The sequence below is a fragment of the Hydra vulgaris genome, chromosome 01 (genome assembly GCF_038396675.1).
Source record: "Hydra vulgaris chromosome 01, alternate assembly HydraT2T_AEP".
Lineage (NCBI taxonomy): Eukaryota > Metazoa > Cnidaria > Hydrozoa > Anthoathecata > Hydridae > Hydra > Hydra vulgaris.
In genome coordinates, this window is record NC_088920.1 from 2,142,411 (window position 1) to 2,163,390 (window position 20,980).

At 26.4% G+C, this 20,980-nt stretch overlaps 1 protein-coding gene across 2 annotated transcripts in view; it reads left to right on the forward strand.

The window, feature by feature from the left end:
* LOC136075013 (uncharacterized) overlaps positions 1 to 20,980 on the forward strand; it is an 84,630-nt gene that overhangs the window by 37,865 nt on the left and 25,785 nt on the right. For both annotated transcript variants that reach the window (XM_065787208.1, XM_065787209.1), the window contains exons 4-5: positions 1,711 to 1,750; positions 17,993 to 18,129. In XM_065787208.1, coding sequence (XP_065643280.1) covers positions 1,711 to 1,750; positions 17,993 to 18,129 — 177 coding nt within the window. The remainder of the gene's footprint in view (positions 1 to 1,710; positions 1,751 to 17,992; positions 18,130 to 20,980) is intronic.

The following is a 20,980-nucleotide window of genomic DNA, read 5'->3' on the forward strand; positions in this document are numbered from 1 at the left end:
TTTTCGTATAAACGTGGGATAGATCTGATGTGAAGTGCTAAACAAAAACAAATTTAAAGATAAATAACAGTACTTTCAACAAACTTAATTTAACACAATATTGAATGTACTTACACATAATATGTAACATATTTTTCATACAAGATTTAAAATTCATTAGTGTTTTGCTACTAAAGTATTTAGATACACAGACAAATATATATATATATATATATATATATATATATATATATATATATATATATATATATATATATATATATATATATATATATATATATGTATATATATATATATATATATATATATATATATATATATATATATATATATATTTATATATATGTGTGTGTGTGTGTATATATATATATATGTATATATATATATATATATGTATATATATATATATATATATATATATATATTTATTTATATGTTTGTGTGTGTGTATATATATATATATATATATATATATATATATATATATATATATAAATATATATATATAAATATATATATATATATATATATATATATATATATATATATATATATATATATATACATAAGTGTGTGTATATATATATATATGTTTATACATGTGTCATACATATATAAACATATGTTTGACACACAGACATATGTTTATATATGTGTTTGTGTTTATGTTTATACACACACACGTATATAAATGTTTATATATCTGTGTGTGTTCACAAACAATGTGTATGTATGTGTGACTTACTGTTTATACAAATGATATTTTAATTTTTATTCATAATAATATTATATATAATACATGTATGACAAAGGAATTTTCAAAGTTCTTTCATGTTTTTGATTATTTATGTAGTGGGGTTACTTTGAATTTTATTCAAAGTTACCCCATAGGCGAAAAAATGTATACAATAAAGTATGTTATGCTATAGCAATGGAACATAACTATAGTAGGCTAATAAACTTATTTAAATTTTACAAGCCAAATAAATTTATAGACAAAAATTATGCCGCTTAGACAACAAGCTGCTACACTAGCTGAGGCAGTGTACAAAGTATTCTGAAAAATATCCAAAATATTTAATTCATATTTTAAGGAATAATAAAAACCAATACACAAAGTAAAACTTTAAATAATCAAAGTATAAATTATTTTTAACACTTTGATGCTTAAGGTTTGAACAGATTCATATCATAGTTCTTGCCATAATTACAACTTGAAAAAAAAATAGATTTGTATTCAAAGTTACCCCGCTATTCAAAGGTTTACGGTAGCTATTAAATCACCAAAAACAAAATGTTTTGATTATGCAAAAAAAATTAATATTGCAAACCATTCTGAAGAACTTTTATTGAACAAATCATTATAGAGTAATATTGTTTAACTTTCTGATTTTTATGATCAAAATGAAGAGTCCAGGGGAAAAACAATGAGATAACCAAATATCACTTTTGAGATATGAACAAATAAAACTTTCACAACTGATAAAAACGTGTGCGTATAATAATGGATGGACAAATTTAAAACGCATAGGATTTCATAGAATTGCCCTTTTTTAAATTGCTTTTGGAATACGATATTTTGAAAAATGAAAAAAAATGCTTCTAGATGGCACTAGCAGAATTTTTTTAGGCAAATTTGGAATCTTATTTTTTTACCTCTGGAGCCTTCAAATAGTTTCAACATAAAAACATTAACTTTTTAATTTTTAGATACTTTATCAAGTCAAGAAAAAATTGGGCAAATGTCTTTGTATGTTTTTTTACTTTACTTTTTTAATTATGTGATATTAATTTTATCGTAAAAAAAAATGATATAAAATTAATTTTTTATAATCGTAGTTAATCTTGTATTTTGATAGTTTCAGAATGGTGATTATATGTTTGAGAGAAATTATACTTATAATATTTCTTTCTATATATATACCCTTGATATTGTTCGTTAAAAAAATTTATTCATTAAACACTTTTTCCATGTAAAGAAAAAAGATTGAACAGTTTAAAATGTTTGATACAAACTTTATTTAATAAGTAAAAGAAAAAAAAAGAAAATAAAATAGCTAATATATTATAAACATTATTAACATATTTAACATTATTAACAATAACTTTAAAAAACATTTATTCTAAAAAATGTTCAAGTTACTCGTGTTAATTTGATTTCTTACTTTCTTTATTGTCTTTTTGGTACAAAAACGTGAACAATATTGTTTTCTTTTTGTTGTTTTTTTAAGAGTTTTTTTTGTTGTTGGCATTTTTAGTTAACTTTTAAGCTAAAACAAAACAATTCAATTGCATTAAAATGATTGAAAAACAAGGGTTAAAAAAATTGAGGTAAATTCAAGAAACAAAATTAACATATAGAATCATTTGTAAATCTTTTTAATTTATTATTTTGACACTCTCTTTATTCGTCTTCATTCAAACATGAGTATATAGCTTAGCTATATACCCTATTTTTTTTTTTAGTTTAATTTAATGTAAAATAAAGATAAGCTTGCAATTATAAATGTGTGACTAAATTTTTTATTATCTTGTTTTAATTTAAACCTTACAAGTCATTGTAACGCCTTACTGTTACAGGAAAGTGATCATATTCAAATTTGTGTTCAAAAAATAATTATTTATTTAAAAAGTTATTATTTAATTAATTAAATAAAAAAGTTATTATTATAAATATTTATTAAAATAATTGTATACCATCGATTTTAAAAAAGAACGAAAAATAGAGAAAAAAATTTACCAAACTATTACATACAGGAATTTAAAAACAGTGGACATACATTTCTTTAACAATAAAATATCAAGAAATTAACCAGAATTATCATCAGCTGAAAATATGACAGACAAAATAACTATATATAACCAAATAAAGAAAGAGATTGGGTACAAGCATGCCCCTTTGAAATGAAAAAGAATAAAATAAGTCAAAACAACTCCTTTGTTTGACAGAGAATATATGCAATTTTTGCAAAAACAATTAAAAGCAGAAAAAATATTTAGGAAAACAAAAAATTAAAGTGACAAAAAAGAGTAAAGATGCCTCAAGAAAAAAACAAAAATAGTTGCTTATATAAAAAAAAAAACTCATTTGTCTAATCTATTAAATAAAAACACTACAAGTAAAAATCTATACTCATTGGTAAACAAGCTACTAGATAAAACTCAAGAATATGTACTGCCAGCTGCCGATTCAGGCGAGGAAATAGCTTATAACTTAAATAATTATTTTACTCAGGTCTGGTCTTCAAATATCCTAAACAAAGAAATACATATCAGATTATAATAGTCAGTTTTTAAAAATTGTCTTGATTCAATCTTCATATAGAACATCAATATGGATACAAAAAACATCACTCAACTGAAACAATTTTACTAAGCTTATCAATGATATATTTAAACTCTTTGATAAACATACATCTTCAGTACTAATGTTACTTGATCAAAGTGCCGCCTTTGACACTATTAATCACAAAAACTACTTGGACTGTTAACCAGTGAAATAGGTATAATTGATTAAGCTCACAAGTGGTTCGAATCATTTTTAGTTAACCGTACACGTAGATTGGTAATTCTTATTCTACGAACCAAAATGTAAAATATGGAGCACCACAAGGTACAATCCTGGGTCCAAAACTCATTAATATTTATATGAGACCACTACACAAATATCTGAACATAATTAATTTTAAAACATTTGGATACTAAGATGATCATCAAACTCTAAAAGCATTCCTTCCTTCTTCTCAATATAACGCACTAGTCCTAAATATACCAAAATGTCTTGAATACATATCTGAATGGATGAGTGAATCATTTTTATGTATTAACCAATCAAAAAAAAAATAATAATTATGACACCACTTAAAATAAAAATTATTAAAAGTGCTTTTATCTACAAGGAACACATTAGATTTGTTGACTCCGCAAAAAGTTTAGGGTTGAAACTTGACAATGAATTATCTTTAAAAAACACAAATAAATAAGATTGTTTAAAACTGCAAAATTATATTGAGCAAAGTATTTAATATAAAACAATTCTTATTGCACAAAGATTTCTGTACCATAATATGTTTATTTATATAATATTTGCACAGCTTTTCACAGATTATCACAACTCTGTCTACTATGGAATTGAAAAGTCACTGTTAAAAAAACTGTAGTTTGTTAAAACTTGTGCAGCACGACTGGTATTTAAAACTAGAATCCCATTTATTGATAACATTAACTGAGGAATGCGCTTTAAATATTTAAAAAATGTGAACATAGAAAGAGCAGAATTTTTTAAAACAGAATGTCAGCAAAACATGAACAAAGAATTTATGAGTAAAAATAGATTATATTTCTAAAAACAAATCTTTATCTTTTTTTTACTCGAAATTTAAGCTTTAAACTTTATTCATTTGATAAATATTTATGGTTTGCCATTAAACAGTGCAACAACAACTTAGATGTGAGGAGAACAAGGAATAGTAAATTTATATTAAATCATGTTGGGGAACATAGTGTCGTATTAATGACAGCATACTATTGACACGTGAAAGTTTTTAATTTAATTGATTTAGTTGATAGTACCATAATAGGTTTTGTCAAGAAATAGACAAAACGCAACAATATGATCCCCTAAATTTATGTAAAATTAAACTACAAGAAGTTAAGACACAATGGAGTATATTTCTTTATTTTTTAAATCGAGCAAATGTAAAAAATTTTTTCAATTTTTTTTCAAGACAAAAGGATTGAGATATATGTCCTTGATGATAAAAAATTACTAAAATCCAAATTTTTATTATCTAACGGCTCACAGAAAGGTTTAAAGTAAGTTGTGTTGCGTTATTCACTGTGCCCCAGTACTGGGGTACGGTGAATTACTACCTGGGGCACAGTGAATTAAGAAACACAGCTGTGGGTTTATCATAATGAATAGGGGCCAAATAACTTTGAGGCTGAGGGAGTAAAGACACTGTACACTATACTTTTGGCATACTTTTATTAATTATATTATTATAAAAATGAAAAAATAGACATTTTGAAATTTGAGAAGAAAAAAATTCATGAAAGGAACATAGTGAATTAACTAATTCACCGTACCTCGAATAACTGTGCCCCTACCGTAACAAATTAAGTTAAAGTCTACTTTTTTGTTAGGAAAACCTAAAGTACTAAAAGGAAGCAAGAATATCAACAATCCGAAGGAAAAACTTCAACTTTTATAATTATTTCAACCATGATCTCCATAACAAACATGCGGAAGGTGAGAAAATTTACAATAACAGGCTAAAAACAAAAATTACCTACCGAAAAGCGGTAGTCAAAATTTATGCAGTAACAAATAATAAAAATGGCTGATAGATGATATTAGGGTTGAGCTTTTACAAAAAATTTACCGGTAAATTGTTTTACCGATTTACCGGTAAAATAATGTCGGTAAATTAAAAATTTAATTAAAAATTTAATTTTCATTTTCCTGTCAACAAAGCTGTTGTTTGTTATGCTTGAAAAGTGATTTTGTTGGTTTAGTTTTGTCTAAACACTTTAAGAAAAACGTTTTTACTTTCTTGTGACTTATTTATCAATCAATGTATTTTGGAAAACGATATTACATCCACGGTTATTTACAAACAGTTATAAAACTAATATTATGTAAATACCTATAAGTTGATATAAAAAAATATATTTTAACACAAATAATAATAACAATGAATTATTAATAGTGATAACACTATAATCATTAAAAATAATATATTGAGTATAATATTTATAGATTTACACTAAATAAAACCAATTAACTATAATAAACAGAAAGAATTAATTAGTTTTAAATACTTAACATATATAAAAAGTAAAATAAAGAATAAGTACATCCGAGGAGATTTTTTAGATACAAAAAATTATAATAAACAACAACAAAAAAAACAAACAAAAAAAAATAAAGAAAAACTAGACTGAATATAAAAATAAAAATAATAATAATACTAACAACTATAATCAATACTGCTAGAAAACAACCGTTACAATAATAATCCAAAAAACTTAAAATAAACACGTCACACTCTAATATAAAATAATTAAAATCTCCAACTAACAGATAAAAATAGATTAGGTGGGAAAAAATATATAGGAAAAGTCAACAAACGAGAAAATCAGGAACATTAAAACACAATACAAACACACACACACACACACACACAAAACAAAACATATATCATAATATTAAAAAACATAAAAATAGGGACATTATCACAGAAAAAATAAAATTACATAACATTTAAACATAGAAATAAATTTTAAAAAGTATATATTTTTGTTGCATCTTCGACTTTTCGAATTTATAAAAACGTTCCATATTTTTCTTAACTTTGCTTAGCGTTTACCTTCTTTTTTTTTTCATACATTTTAATGAAAAAAAAAAAGAAAAAATATCAATCAAATACAACAAAAAGATATCTTTAAAGATATCTTTTTGTTGTATTTGATTGATATTTTTTTTTCTTTTTTTTTCTTTTGGCTTAATTTTGTTAATGCTTTCATTTATTCTTTAATATATATATATTTTTTTTTACTTTTAATAGTTTTTGTTTTTTTCTAGATGATTTTTTCTTTCTTTTTCACCGTTACAAAAAAGCGACCGCCATTTGCGATGTCATTGCAAAGTCTTCATCATTCATATTTATTGTGGTCTTTATCACTAAATTTGATTTGCGTTTTGGCAAAATGTCTGACGCTTCGAAACACTACCCCTTAAACAAACGGAAAACCGTTACTTGCAAAATTTGTGGAAATACAAGTCAATACACATATCACAAGTGAAACATGGAATCAAAAAGGAAACACAGGAAAAAGTGACACCAAAAGCTGCATCACAATCAAAAAGGCCTAAGATTTCAACTTTTTTTCAAAAGCAATCAATTGAAGAAGTGATTTCAAGACTTACAGCACTGGATGGATTTAGTTTCAATGCCATCGTTAACAGCTCTTTCATTCGATCTGCAATGTCTTAAAAAAGTTATGATTTCCCAAAAACTCACAAACAAGCAATCCAGTCAGTTAAGAAGTTTTCAACTGGCGTAAGGAATGATCTTAAAAACACTTTCAATTTTTTAGTGACAATGGGAAAACGCTTTTCAATTACACTGGATGAGTACTCTTCTTTGAAAAATCGAAGGTACATGAATATTAATATTCATCAAAAAAACAATCACTGGAATCTGGGCTTGACTCGAATTTCCGGATCTCTGCTGGCTGAAAAAGCTACAGCTATTGTCACTGAAAAAGTGGCAGAATTTGTGTTGAAACTAGGCGACAGGATTGTCTGCTCAGTTACTGACGGAGCTTCCATGATGGTTAAGTTCGGAAAACTTTATCCAACCAAGCATCAAACTTGTTATACCCACGGAATGCACTTGGCCGTTCAAGAAGTGCTGTACGAGAAGCCTTCTCAACAAATCCAACAAAACTCATTTGAAGAAACAAGCGACGACGACGAAGTCAGCAGTGACGAATCTGAATCTGACACCGACGTCAGTTTTCTTGGTGCCGCCATGGATGAAAACATTCCCATTCCGAAATTGAAAGTTAACTTGCAATCTATCATCACAAAAGTCACAAAAATTGTCGAGTTATTTTGAAAATCGCCCGTTAAAAATAACGTCCTTTAAGAAGAAATTAAGAAAGAGCATGGAAAAGAGGATTCACTTATCCTTGACTGCAGAATAAGATGGAACAGTCTGCTGTCAATGACTCAACAGTTCCTCAAAGTCAAACATTCAATCAGAAAAGTATAGAAGAACATTTCTCCACATTTGATTTGCAGTGATGATGAAGAAGACATTTTATACGAGATTGTTGCTGCTCTTGAACCAGTCAAATTAGCAGCAGAAGCACTTTGCCGACAAAGTGCAACTCTTCTTACAGCTGAAGGAATTTTCAAATTTCTTGTGAACTGGCTGAAACAACAAGATTTGTCTCTTTGCATTGCAATGAAGAGTGCAATTTTGAGACGCTTTGACGAGAGAAGGCAGAGCAATCGTGTAAGCTTGTACAGATATCTTTCCAATCCAGAGTGCTTGTCCGACATTGAAGAGCATAAAGTTTTCAATATGCCTCCGAAGTCTGTACTTCAAAAGACCGCCAAAGACTTGCTGTCTAGGCTTTTCCCAACAAATCCAGATGACCTGGAGTTTACTCAAGAAGTGCATGGCTCAGAAACCCTTGACGAAAATCCACTTTCTCTTGAAGAGTAACTCGAGAAAGCAATTCAGCATTCGGCCAAAAATCAGCGACACAATTCAAACGACGAATTCAAGGCCGTTTCAAAAGAAATGTTGGTCTATGAAGCGACCGGAAAGAGAACTGCAAACCTTGAACTTTTGTTCAATGCACTAGAAACCATCCCACCAACAAGTGTCGAATCTGAGCAAGCCTTTTCTGCCGCTGGATTATTTGTGACAAAAATTCGATCCAGAATGAGTGACGACTTACTTGATACACTTTGTTTTCTCAAAGCTCATTTTTTATCCAAAAATAAATCTCAAAACTAACCTTAATGTGTTTTATTTACTTATTACTGCATTTTATGGTCTTCTATTTATGCCTTTTTATTTTTTACCGATTTTACCGATTTTACCGGTAAATTTTGATTTTTTTATCGTTTTACCGGTAAATTTAAAAGTCGGTAAAAGCTCAACCCTAGATGATATATTGTTTATCTTGATAATGTAATCATAATTAAATTACATTATCAAGATGAACAAAATTCTAATCTTTGAGAAGGTGTCTCTTATTTAATGCGCCTCTCCATTCAATGAACCCATTATTTAATGAACATCCTTTTTATTTCTAGAACTATTATCAGTATATAATTGATAACTGGTTTTTAGTTAAAAATATATGATAAATCATTTAATTTTTTTTGAGACTGAAGTAAAATCTTTTTGTGTTTTTGAGCCTCGGCTTATATAGCATAGTAATAATATCACTGGACACCAATAGATATCTGTTGTTATTGGAAACTGAAACACTAAACATATTAAAGTTTTTAAACAGAAATAATTGCCATCTTTTTGAAAACGGCTGACACAAACAAAGTCACAGCTAAAAACTGTTATCTTTCCAGATAGAAATTTATCAAATAATGCACTAATATCTAATCAGCAATAATGATATCAATATTTAGTAAATTTTGTGTTGATGTTACATATGCTTATTGATGTTACAAATTTGCTACTAAATGATAAGCTTTTTATACAACATAATTGAGGTGAAAATCAATAACATTAGCAAATTTCTTTATTATTATAAACATCATCATTTCTGCTGTATTAGAAGCTGTTAGGTTTTGGGTATATAGAGAACTCTAAAGTTAAATTCAAATCTGATAAATCCGAAAACACAATTTAAAAAAATGATTTTGTTTATAGAAATTTGTATATTTTCTATACAATTTTTTTAAAAAAAAACTTAACTATAGTAAAAATTTCAAAATTTTTTTATTACAGTTTCTTTTCTGATAATGACTATTATAATAATAATGCAATAGTATAGTTGAATGCTAATAGCTTTATTAACATCAAGTTTTTGCAGCTTATTTTCAATTGTAATACAGTTAGTTAAATCATTCATATCAATAAGTAGAGTGCTATTTATTTTTGTTATACACAATATGGTCAATAGTTATTTTATCGTTAAAGTATACCCTAAACAAAACAGACACATAAGTAAACATAAATCTTCATTAAATACAACTGTTACGTTTACTTTAACACAAATATACATATGCATGGAGATATCACTGTTTAAAATAAGTAAATATAAAAATATTGGAGATATAAGCTAAAGAAAAAATATTATTGCTTTTGTGTAAAAATAATTAATTTAGTCGTGGTAACAAACTACTACTCCTCAGAATCGCGTTTGTTATCACAATTGTAATACAACTAGTTAAATCATTCATATCAATAAGTAGAGTTCTATTTTGTTTTGCTATACTTGATGCAGGTAATCTGCAGTGCTTGAACTAGACTAAACAATGAAACCCCACAGAGAAATATGAAACATTTCTATTTAAAAAAATTTTATACGAAGGAGTATAAGTAATAAAAACAAAGAAAAATAAGCAGATGTTCAGAATAAAAAAAATATTTATTTTAAAAAGAAAAAGGTTATACAGAATCATGGTCTACAGTAATTTTATCATCAAAGTATACCTAAAACAAAACAAGACACATATGTAGATATAAATCTTCATTAAATACAACTGTTAAGTTTACTTTAACACAAATACACATACATATGGAGGTATCACTGTTTAAAATAAATAAATATAAAATGATCAGAGATAGGAGGAGCTAAAGAAAAAACATTATTGCTTTTGTGTAATAATAATTTATATAGTGGTGGTAATAAACTACTCCTCAGAATCGCGTTTATTATTACCTACGTGTCAAAGAGGCTCAGCACCAAAACCTAGTTTATCCCATCAGATAAACATCATAGTTATTGATGCTTATGAGATAAGATTTAAAAAACTGGTAATAATTGAGCTTAGCATTAGACAACATTTATTTTTTGCAATAATAAATAGGCATTTATTCTCAAGAGAGTTGTTTTTTTAAAAAAGAGGAAAAAATGATTACAATGAAATATAGTAGCTGCACAAGAAGATAAAAACCATTTGGCAGAATAATACATAACTATTTATCAGGCAGGTACGAAAAAAATTTATATTTATTTTTTGCAATAATAAATAGGCATTTATTCTCAAGAGAGTTGTTTTTTTAAAAAAGAGGAAAAAATGATTACAATGAAATATAGTAGCTGCACAAGAAGATAAAAACCATTTGGCAGAATAATACATAACTATTTATCAGGCAGGTACGAAAAAAATTTTCATACCTGCCTGATTCCAGGACAAAACATTTATCAGCAACAAAAAAAATGGAATCAGATCAAAGACTGTCAATAAAAAAATAACAAAGAATCAATTGTGCATTGAATCTAAAGTATCAAATCAAATAGTATAATAATAATAATGAAGTTTATTATTTCATAATTACATATTTAATCAATATGTTCAGTTATGGAGAAACTTACCACTCCAGCTTCATCGTTTTTATAAAACACTTCATCTTCATCTTCAGTCTGAATAATAATATCTTTATTATAATATAATCTGAATAATACTCTTCATCAAAAACTTTTTTTTTTTTTTGTGAAAAGTGAAATTTGTTTTTGATATTTTTCTCAATGTCAAACTTTAAACAATCACGACAACTTTCTACAAAAAGTTATGTTTTCTTTTATATAACAATAATTGACAAAATTAACTTTAAAAATGCAATTTGCATCAATTAACTTCTTACAAAAAAGAATTTCTATTATTTGAATAGTTTATTTTAGCGTGTAAAAACTTCATAACAGTTTTTTTTTACAAAAATAAATTATTGCAAAAAGTGATTCTTTAAAAATTTCAGTTGTAGAAAATACAGTTGTTTAAATGCAAACATTGCCATATTTAAAAATTTTATATTTTTTTATTGCAAAGCAATAGCAATAACATCTAAAGTTTTCAGAAATTTAAAAAAAAAAAGTTTTGAGTGAATATATATTTTAATGGTAATTTCCAGAAAAAAATGCATCTATGTTATTTTGCAATGCTCTGTGATAAGACTGTTAGGTCTTATTGCAGCACCTCAATAAGTAAAATTTATATTTATTTTTTGGGTAACTGTGTTATTAATACTCTTCAAGTATGTACAGCTGGCATGCTTTCAAACAGCAAAGAAACATAAATGATTTTTTAGCCATGGCTCGAATATTGTCAACATTTTTACCTTAGTAATGAAAATTACCCGGAAATTTTAACTGGGGAACTTTTCCGAAAACTTACAGAAATTTTCAAAAATATATAAGGTGCTTTATTAATTAATGTTTAAAGTTTTATGTCTATTTTAGGCAGTTGTTATGGACATTTTTATGGTAAAATATTGCGTAACAGACAATAAAATTTTAAAAAACCTCGTTTCGAAAACTCTTTTTTTGGCATTTTGTTGAGTTTTTTTATTGTAACTATGAGTCACAACTATGAGAACTTATTTTCACAATTTTTTAAAATTGTTTTATCCTGTTCTATGCTAAGCACATTGACGTTTATTGCTGTAGCAAGCTTTGTTTTAGGCTAAACATTGTTTGCACGCTCATCCCAAACGGGAAGAAACATTTTTCAAAGTTTTGTCACATATCTATTAAAAAGTTTTATTATATATTTATTGAATTGGACTACAATTTACTGAAAACAGTAAAATTTTATATAAAGTTACTTAATTGAATATGTACAGTATTTTAGAATTTTTTCTTGATTCAACAAAGTTATTGATTAATAAAAAGCAAAAAGTAATGAAATAATTGTGCTAACTTAGCAATAGAGAACTAATGATTTCTAGGTCATAAATCCGCTGCTAAATTTAAATAAGTGATTTCTCAATTGCTGAGACCTTACAAGGACACTTAATATGATTTAAATGTATACCATATTTTTCAACCAACACTGCCAAGTGGGCGATTTGTGTGTCTGTGTGTGTGTTTTATAAGTATCAGACAAAGCAATTTTATTTTTATTGTTTTACTTAACATTCAAATAAAATGTGTGTTTTTCTATTTCATTTTTAGATAAATTATTATAATCTAACACAGCTTGTGCATTTAAAACATCTTTATAAAAATGTTTTAAATGCACATAAAAAATCTTTCTTTCTATAAAATACTAAAAACACAAAAAGAGGAAAAGAAGATTTTATTCTTTGTATTTTGTGAATGTTTTACATCGTAGTTAAGAGAAGTAACAGAAATATGTAATACGCAAGCTCAAAAGACTAGCTAACTCGGAAAACATAAATAATATAACATATTTTACATAATATACAAAAAAGTAACAAAACAACTTGAGCTTTTTATTGTTTTTTTTTTAAAAAAGATGATTTTTTAATTGATAAACTTGTTTATAAAAATTGACCAAAATATGTATATTTTTTACTTGAGGTTATTTATTATTTTATATTTTTGGTTGAAATATTTAAAGAATACCTAAATACTATGATGACAATAACTCATATTTAATAATTTTATCAATTTTTAATCAATTTTATAAGACTAAATAAATTTATAACAATAACAAAAATTTTCTGAAATTTTCAACCATTCTAAGGTAACTTAGACAAGGTAAATTTTAGACACTGCTGCAAAAAAAATCTTTTTTGTCTTTGTTTTTGTTTAAATTTTTAAAAAATTTTTTTAAAAATTTATAGCATTTAAAAACTTTTTAAAAATTTATATTATTTAAAACTTTTTTAAAAACTTAAATTATTACCAATAACTATACAACAAAACAAGCTCAGCTTATTTATTCGCCTGATGAACAATAAAATTACATTTGATATTATTAAGTCGCAGCCGGAAAACAAAACAGCCCCACAACATTTTTTAGATGGTATCAAGGGTTTGTGTAATAAACATGAAATAAATCTGGAGAAAATAATTCAAAGTAAAAAAAAAAAAAAAATTATTGGCTTAAAAAAATTAGTTCCTGAAACGGATCTTCAAAACTCTAAAATGTGCAGTTGAATGCTGGAACTCAAAAGAACAAAGAACAATGTTCAAAGACATTCTTGAAAAAAATATTCCTAGATGATAACGTTTAAAAGAAAATCATGAAAAAAAAAATAATAATAATAATAATTCAAGGATTTTTACAATTATCATGTATAAAACTCTAATTTACCTTGTATACTTGTATAGTGGGTGTTTAATAAACACATAAATATAAAAAAAATGTATATTTAAAAATTTTTTAAAAATTTAAATTATTTAAAAATTTTTTAAAAATTTAAATTATTTAAAAATTTTTTAAAAATTTAAATTATTTAAAAATTTTTTAAAAATTTAAATTATTTAAAAATTTTTTAAAAATTTAAATTATTTAAAAATTTTTTAAAAATTTAAATTATTTTTATTAGTTTATTATATTTAATTTATGACTATTGCACAGAGCCTTGACGCTATCTATAAAAGGTCGTGGACCTGATTCGTTGCTCAACTGCGACTTAAGAATATCAAATGTCATTTTATTTTTCAACAGGCGAATAAATAAGTTTATCTTATTTTGTTGCGTAATTATATATATATATCTTCAATACAAAATAGGGGATGTACATAATTTTTACTATGTTTTGAAACGTTTAGTAGTGACTTCAGTGCAATTCTTCCTACTATATCAAGCTTTTGCAATAACATTTCTTTATGGTCGCAAAGCTCAAGACCATACGTTAGTGTTGGAACAGCTAAAGTTTTATTTAACTGGACAATAGAGTTTGGGTGAACAAAACGAACTCCAGCTTGAATTAAAGACTGTATTACTGCCCGGAAATGGGATATTCGGTTATCAATGTCTTACTTAAACAATTAAGTGAGGCAATTGGTGAATATTTTGTGTCCCATATAAAGCCTAGATGAGTAAATTTATTGTCTAGTTTTATTTTTTGGTGGTTGAGTGTTATCGTGCATTTTTTAATTTGATGTTTTCCGGTGACCAAATACTCGGTTTTGTCAGCATTCAACTTTATGCAAATTTTTTTTGTGTAAATGTTACAGATATTAATTAGCTTTTGTAGGCCAGAGAGGGTGGAACTAAGAAGTATAATGTCATCAGCATATGCTACAAAACCCGTGTAGTTTCCATTTATTGATGTTCCTACGACACTTTCATTTTGTAAGGTCTCTAGTAGGTTTTGAATGTAAAGATTGTACAAATGACGCGAGAGAATCGATCCCTGTCTCACTTCTTGCGTTAGATAGAATGGAGATGATTTGCAACCTAGATAAGACACAGAAGCACTACTTTCCCTGTATAATGACGATATTGTATTAACAATATACAGTGGTAATTTTTTATTATTGTACAGTTTCTCAAAAAGAATGTCCCAGTTGCAGCTGTCAAAAGCTTTTTCAGCATCGAGGGAACAGAGATAAACAGGTGAGCTGTTGTTGTTGTATTGTTTAATTGTTTCACTAATAACAAATTCGGCGTGTTGGGTTGAGCTATTTTTGGTGAAACCGAATTGAAGAGGATGAGCTTCTTTTAAATCTGGACAGATTATTAGGATTATATATTCGATTAGTTTTGTGAAGATTGGAATGATGCTGAAACCACGGTAATTATTTGGATCAGTTAATGATTTTTTAGGGCTTCACAACGCAAATATTTTAAATGTTCTGCAGAGATTCCTAATGCATCTTTGGTTTTGTTTAATTTTAGGCAAGAGATAGCCGTTCTTATAATTTCATCTGATATTATTACAAAGTCAAATTTAGTACAAGGTGGTACTTAAAAACTCGTCGCGGTATGCGTTATAGATTTAGTGTTCAACCGTTTTTCGAAACTATCGGCGAATTCTCTTGTGATTAACTCCTTGTCCTTTTTATTATTTATTGTAAATAATTTTGAGTTTGCATCAGTCTGTATATTTTTAAAAGTATTCCAGAAGTTTTTTGGATTGGTATTTTTTAACATCTCGATTTTTATGTATTTTTTGTAAAGGTTATAGTTTTGTGCTTTCTCAACAGCGTTTCGGAAATTTTTTCGTGCAATTAGGTATTGGTTAAAAATGTGCGAACTTAAATCTTTTACGAAACCCGTGTCACGCCATTTCTTAAAATGAAATGTAAGAACTTTTTTACTCCTATTTAACTCGGGAGTCCACCAAGATTTCGATTATAATGATTGTTTTTTCTCAGATAAGTGTTGGCTAAGAGCCTCAGATGCACTTTTTGTAATCAAATTATAGATTTTGATAAGTTCTTTATCGTAATTGTTATTTGTAAGGCTAAGACTTTTAATATTATTATTTACGAAATCATTATATAATTTTATAAAACGTTGATTATTCCAAGCATAATTTGGAATGCTAATTTTGTCTGTCATTTTGTGAATATTCTCTTTGAGAGATCTTCCGATGAATTCAATTACAATTGATACTGGCAAATGATCACTCATATTCTGAGGTGAAAAGGGGGTAACAAAACAGTTATAATACCTAAGAGAAGTATTTTTTAATAGTACATAATTTTATGGGAAATTTATTTTTCTTTATTACGCTGTCGGAAGCCATTTTGATTTATAGAAATTTTCCTGGTTGCCGTTGTTTTCCAGATTTTGGGCTAAGTTAGAACTTAAGCGCTTTTTTCGAAATGGTTTGACTATTATATTGTTATCCCATAGAGAAGGGTTAAATACTTTATTTTTTTCTGTGTTATTTATGGTAACTATATACGATCTGTTATACTCGTTTTCTTTATTTAAACATACCAAAAACGTCGTAATTCCTATTTCTGTCTCCATATAGATTTTAAAAAGCTCTTCATTAATATGGTTGCTTATAGCTCCAACAAAAATTTCAAATTTACGAACAATTCTTTCGCCAGCAATTGTTTTGTTTTCCGAAATTTTTGTGCCAAAAACGGCCTCTGACACGCTATGTTTTTTCATTATAGGCAAATTTTGCGTTTTTTGAATTGACTTGCTTTTTCTACCAACTAAAATAAACTTATCATTGTTTGTTTTTGGTGATGCTAGAATAATATCCGAATTTAAATTTTTTGTTTTTTCATTGGTACTTGCGGTTGATTTTATTTGAGCTACGACATTTGCATACGGTTTTAATAGTTGTGGTTGATTTTTATCGTGTGAAAATGTTTTATCCAAAGTTTGCTGAATTATACTATTTGTAACATCTGGAATAATTTTTTTATTTTCACTATGCGCACAACAATCGAGTTTTAGTTTCGGCGTTTGACTCGCTTAAAGGATAACGGGGTCCAGTTTCAAATGTTTGTTTGTTATCTTTAATTTTTCAATAAGCTTATTTTGAAAAACTATTTTTTCTTTTAATAGTTGGAGTTCCTCTTTTATTTCTTTAAAGTCTTTTTTTCTTTCTTTGTTTTCTTTCTGTATTTCCTTTGAAATATGAATCAGCTCTTTTAATGATAAAAATAGAAATTTATCGTGTGAAGGTTGGTCGGTATTTTTTGTTGAGATGACAACTTTAATAATGTCTTTGTGAAACTGTTTTTCACATAACGTGATTGAGAATATATAAATATCGTCAAGACATAAATTCGTTTTATACATTTTACGAAAGTTTTTTTCGACTGGGTTTACTGGGTCTAGTGTTACATTTATCTCGTTAAACTCATCGGTACAAAATGCATCCACTATTTCAGCAAATAGCCGTTCTCGAAGAGTTCGAATTAGATTTTCCGATAATAGATTCATATTTAGTATAATTACATCTTTCGGATGCGAGCATATTTCATCAATATTCTTTAGAAAATTATCTTCAAAGGTATTTATATCACACTTCAGATTATCAAAGATGTCCTCGATTGAACGTGGTGGCATCTTGGCTTTGTAAATAAAAAGAGTATATATTCTTTCATCGATAAAAATTCATTAAAAAAAATTACTTTTATTTTACAGTTTTCTTTTCTCTTGAAAACGTCTTGCTTGTATAAAAGTTGCGGTAAAAAAAAAAAAATTTTTTTAAATTTAAATTATTTAAAAATCTTTTAAAAATTTAAATTATTTAAAAATTTTTTAAAATTTAAATTATTTAAAAACTTTTTAAAAATTTGAATTATTTAAAAACTTTTCATAAAATTAAATTATTTAAAAACTTTCTAAAAAAAAAATTGTTGTGGCCATTTATTAAGTAATTTTTTGAGTAATTTTAACACCAAAATATATGAAATTAAAAATAAACAACACTAAAAGTTTTTTCATTAACAATAAAAACAATAACTAACAACATTTATAAATGTATTTCAGCTTTAAAGTTGCACACAAATAAAAATTAAATTTATATTTTTATTTTAAAAAATTTTTAAAAATTTGAAAAAATTGAAAGCTTTAGCTTTTTTAATATTTTTTAATTTTTTTCTTTTTTAGAATCTTCACATTTATTAAGACAGTTCCTTTGTTAGCAGTCTTGGTTGTGGTTATAAGTTTTCTTTTCAATCCTCAAATATTCATGTATTCAAACTCAAACTTTATTTATTCAGTTTTTTTGAAAAACTCAAAATCAGGTTACTTTTGTTTTAATATTTTATTTCCTAATTTCAGAACTACTTCGTATTTTCAGTTTAAAGAAATTTTGATTATTACAATAAACAATACATGTGTATTTGATTAGTATTTTTTATCAAGACATTCTTTTCTAGCTTTTACTAAACCAAAAGCCCCAAGGTGGAGGAATTTTTAAAGTCAAATTTTATTTCTACTAACTTTTGCTTAGAAAAACGAAACCTCATAAAAATGGGAAATGGAATATGTAATACTTGTATACATGTTACTAATGACACGGTGATTTTAATGATCTTGAACCTGACGTGATCTGACCTGGGATTTGAGTTATTTAATTATTCCTAAAATGATAATATTTTGCAAATCATCAGGTGATCATTCGGCGAGCAAAAGCAAATAAAACATGCTGCTTTTTTTTTGTTTTTTTTTTAAAAATGAATGGGTTATAAAAATAATTGGCATGGTCGGATAATTAGGTTACAATACTACTAATACAATATTATTAATAATATTTCCCAATTTCCCCCTCCTCCTCGCTCCCCTCCTCAAAAATAAAACAAAAAACTTATCCCTGTCTTATAGTGTCAATAGTGATCTCATTAAAAAAAGAAAGTTGAGAAAATTTCAAACTCTTATAATTGCTGAAATGTTTACACCACACATGAAGTCAGAAATTTATAAAAAGTGAGTGAAATTATAGACCAGTTTATTATAGTTTTCTAAGTTAAACAACAATCAAGGTTTGATTAGAAAAACTTTTCTCTGACATTGATTATATGATTATAAAACTCACAGATCATTATCATATGTTATATATGGTATTCACAATTATAACAAATTGATAGCACACTTATATGTCTGCATTTTTCTGTATTCAGAAGCTTTTCTGTATTTTGTAACTCTGAAACACTGGGTGATGATAAAGATTGAAACATAGGTTAATGATTGAACTTTTTTTCTTCATTATTTAACTCCAATATTTTTTTTTTAATTGCCTGCTGCTAAAAAAAATACTATTTTAATAAAACAGTCTTTTTTGAAAATGATTAAAAGTTTTTCAACAAGACAAAATTTGAGTTTAAAATAAATAAATTTGAACTTAAAATAAATAAATTTAAATTTAAAATAAATGAATTTGAATTTAAAATAAATAAATTTGAATTTAAATTACATTTTAATTCATAAATTTTAATTTTTGTTTTAATCTGCAAAAATTAAACCGTTGTTAAAAGCTGCTTTATCTTACCTCACAATGAATGTGAAGGTGTACATAATTGAGCTATAAATTAAGAGTAATCATTAAATCTGAATTCTAAAAAAAAAATTCTTCAAAAAATCTTTTATTGTCGCTTGAGCTATATTTTATTTTAAATCAGTTTTTTTGATTGATAAGCAACATTCTTTCTAGGTATCTATGGCAACATTAAACTTTGCATGGTTTTGTTGTTTTTATAAACTTTGACGTCAAAACGTAAAAAAATGTTTTTTTAAGCCCTAAACGCTGTGGAAACGATATTAAGTTTGGTGCTGTATTACTAGTGTCAAAACATGAAAGTAAAAGTTTAAAGAATACTTAAGAATTTAAAGCTCCATGTACACATGTTTTGATTTTAGCCCTTGAAAAGTTATTTAAACTTCTTTTTATTCCTCTTGATTCTATAGTTGTTAACATGAATATTTGTTGGCTTTTAAATTTTTTTAATCAAATGAAAACTTTGCTGCGTTTATTTATCTCATGTAATAATTACTAATAAAATAAAAAATAACTATGAAAGAAGGTATTGTTAGGTGAGATACAACATTTTATGTTCACCAAAAATCTCAAGCTCTAAAAAGTTAATATTACATCAGATATTGAAGGCAACCTCAAGTCTTTCACTCTGGCTAAGGAAAGAGAGTTTCAAAAACATGCATTACAAGTCATCATTCTGTCTGAGATTAAAAATCTAACATTATAAATGGGTTCCTTACCAAAACTAAAAAAATGCTGGTGTTTGCGTTGTGTATGGATCAAGTTAAAAATAGCATATTTTCAGTCCGCAAAACAAATGCTTACAAACAAGAGGCTGAAAATGCCTGAATTTTATAAGTGAAAACAGGTATTAGTGCAAAGCATTGCAAAACCTGGCTTGATTGAAAACTAGCATATGTGCGAATAGGCACACGTTTGCCAAAAGTATTTGCAAATATTGTAATTATTGTACATTTGAGCAAACTGGCATAGAAGCACGTGCAAAAAATGGCACAATTACAGTTCAAAGTATTATCAATTTTACTTCAAAGTATATCAGTTTTTTGGTATAAATGCAAATTGGCATAAGTGCGCATAAAGAATTAGTAAACATTGGTATTAGTGCAAACTGTCATAAATGCGAAGCAGTAACAAAAACTGGCATATGAGCAAACTGATATAAGTGTAAATCGGCATAGTTCGCCGAATAAAATTGCAAGTGTTAACATAAGTAGGTATTGGCATTTTGCACCTATGCCATTTCGCACTTATGCACTTATAACTTAATTTATTAAAGGTGTTTTGTTGAAAATGAAAGGTAGGCAATGAAAAGTAGGCATGACAATTTTTATTGTACATAAATAATAACTAATTTGGATACTTACCAAAGTATATGGTATCATTTATCATTTTTATTTTAAATTTCAAAGAAGTTAAACTTTTTTTCCTGGTTTGTACAATCAACTGAAAAATTTTTTTTTGCATGTCTTTTTTTAATAGAAATACATAAAGCTTTTTTGGCTTTATACTAAAGTTTTTAGATTCTTGTTACTTAATTCCAGCCTTTTAACACATTGCCCATGTCTGTAAGTTTCGTTTCTGCTATGGTTTGATTTTTTTAT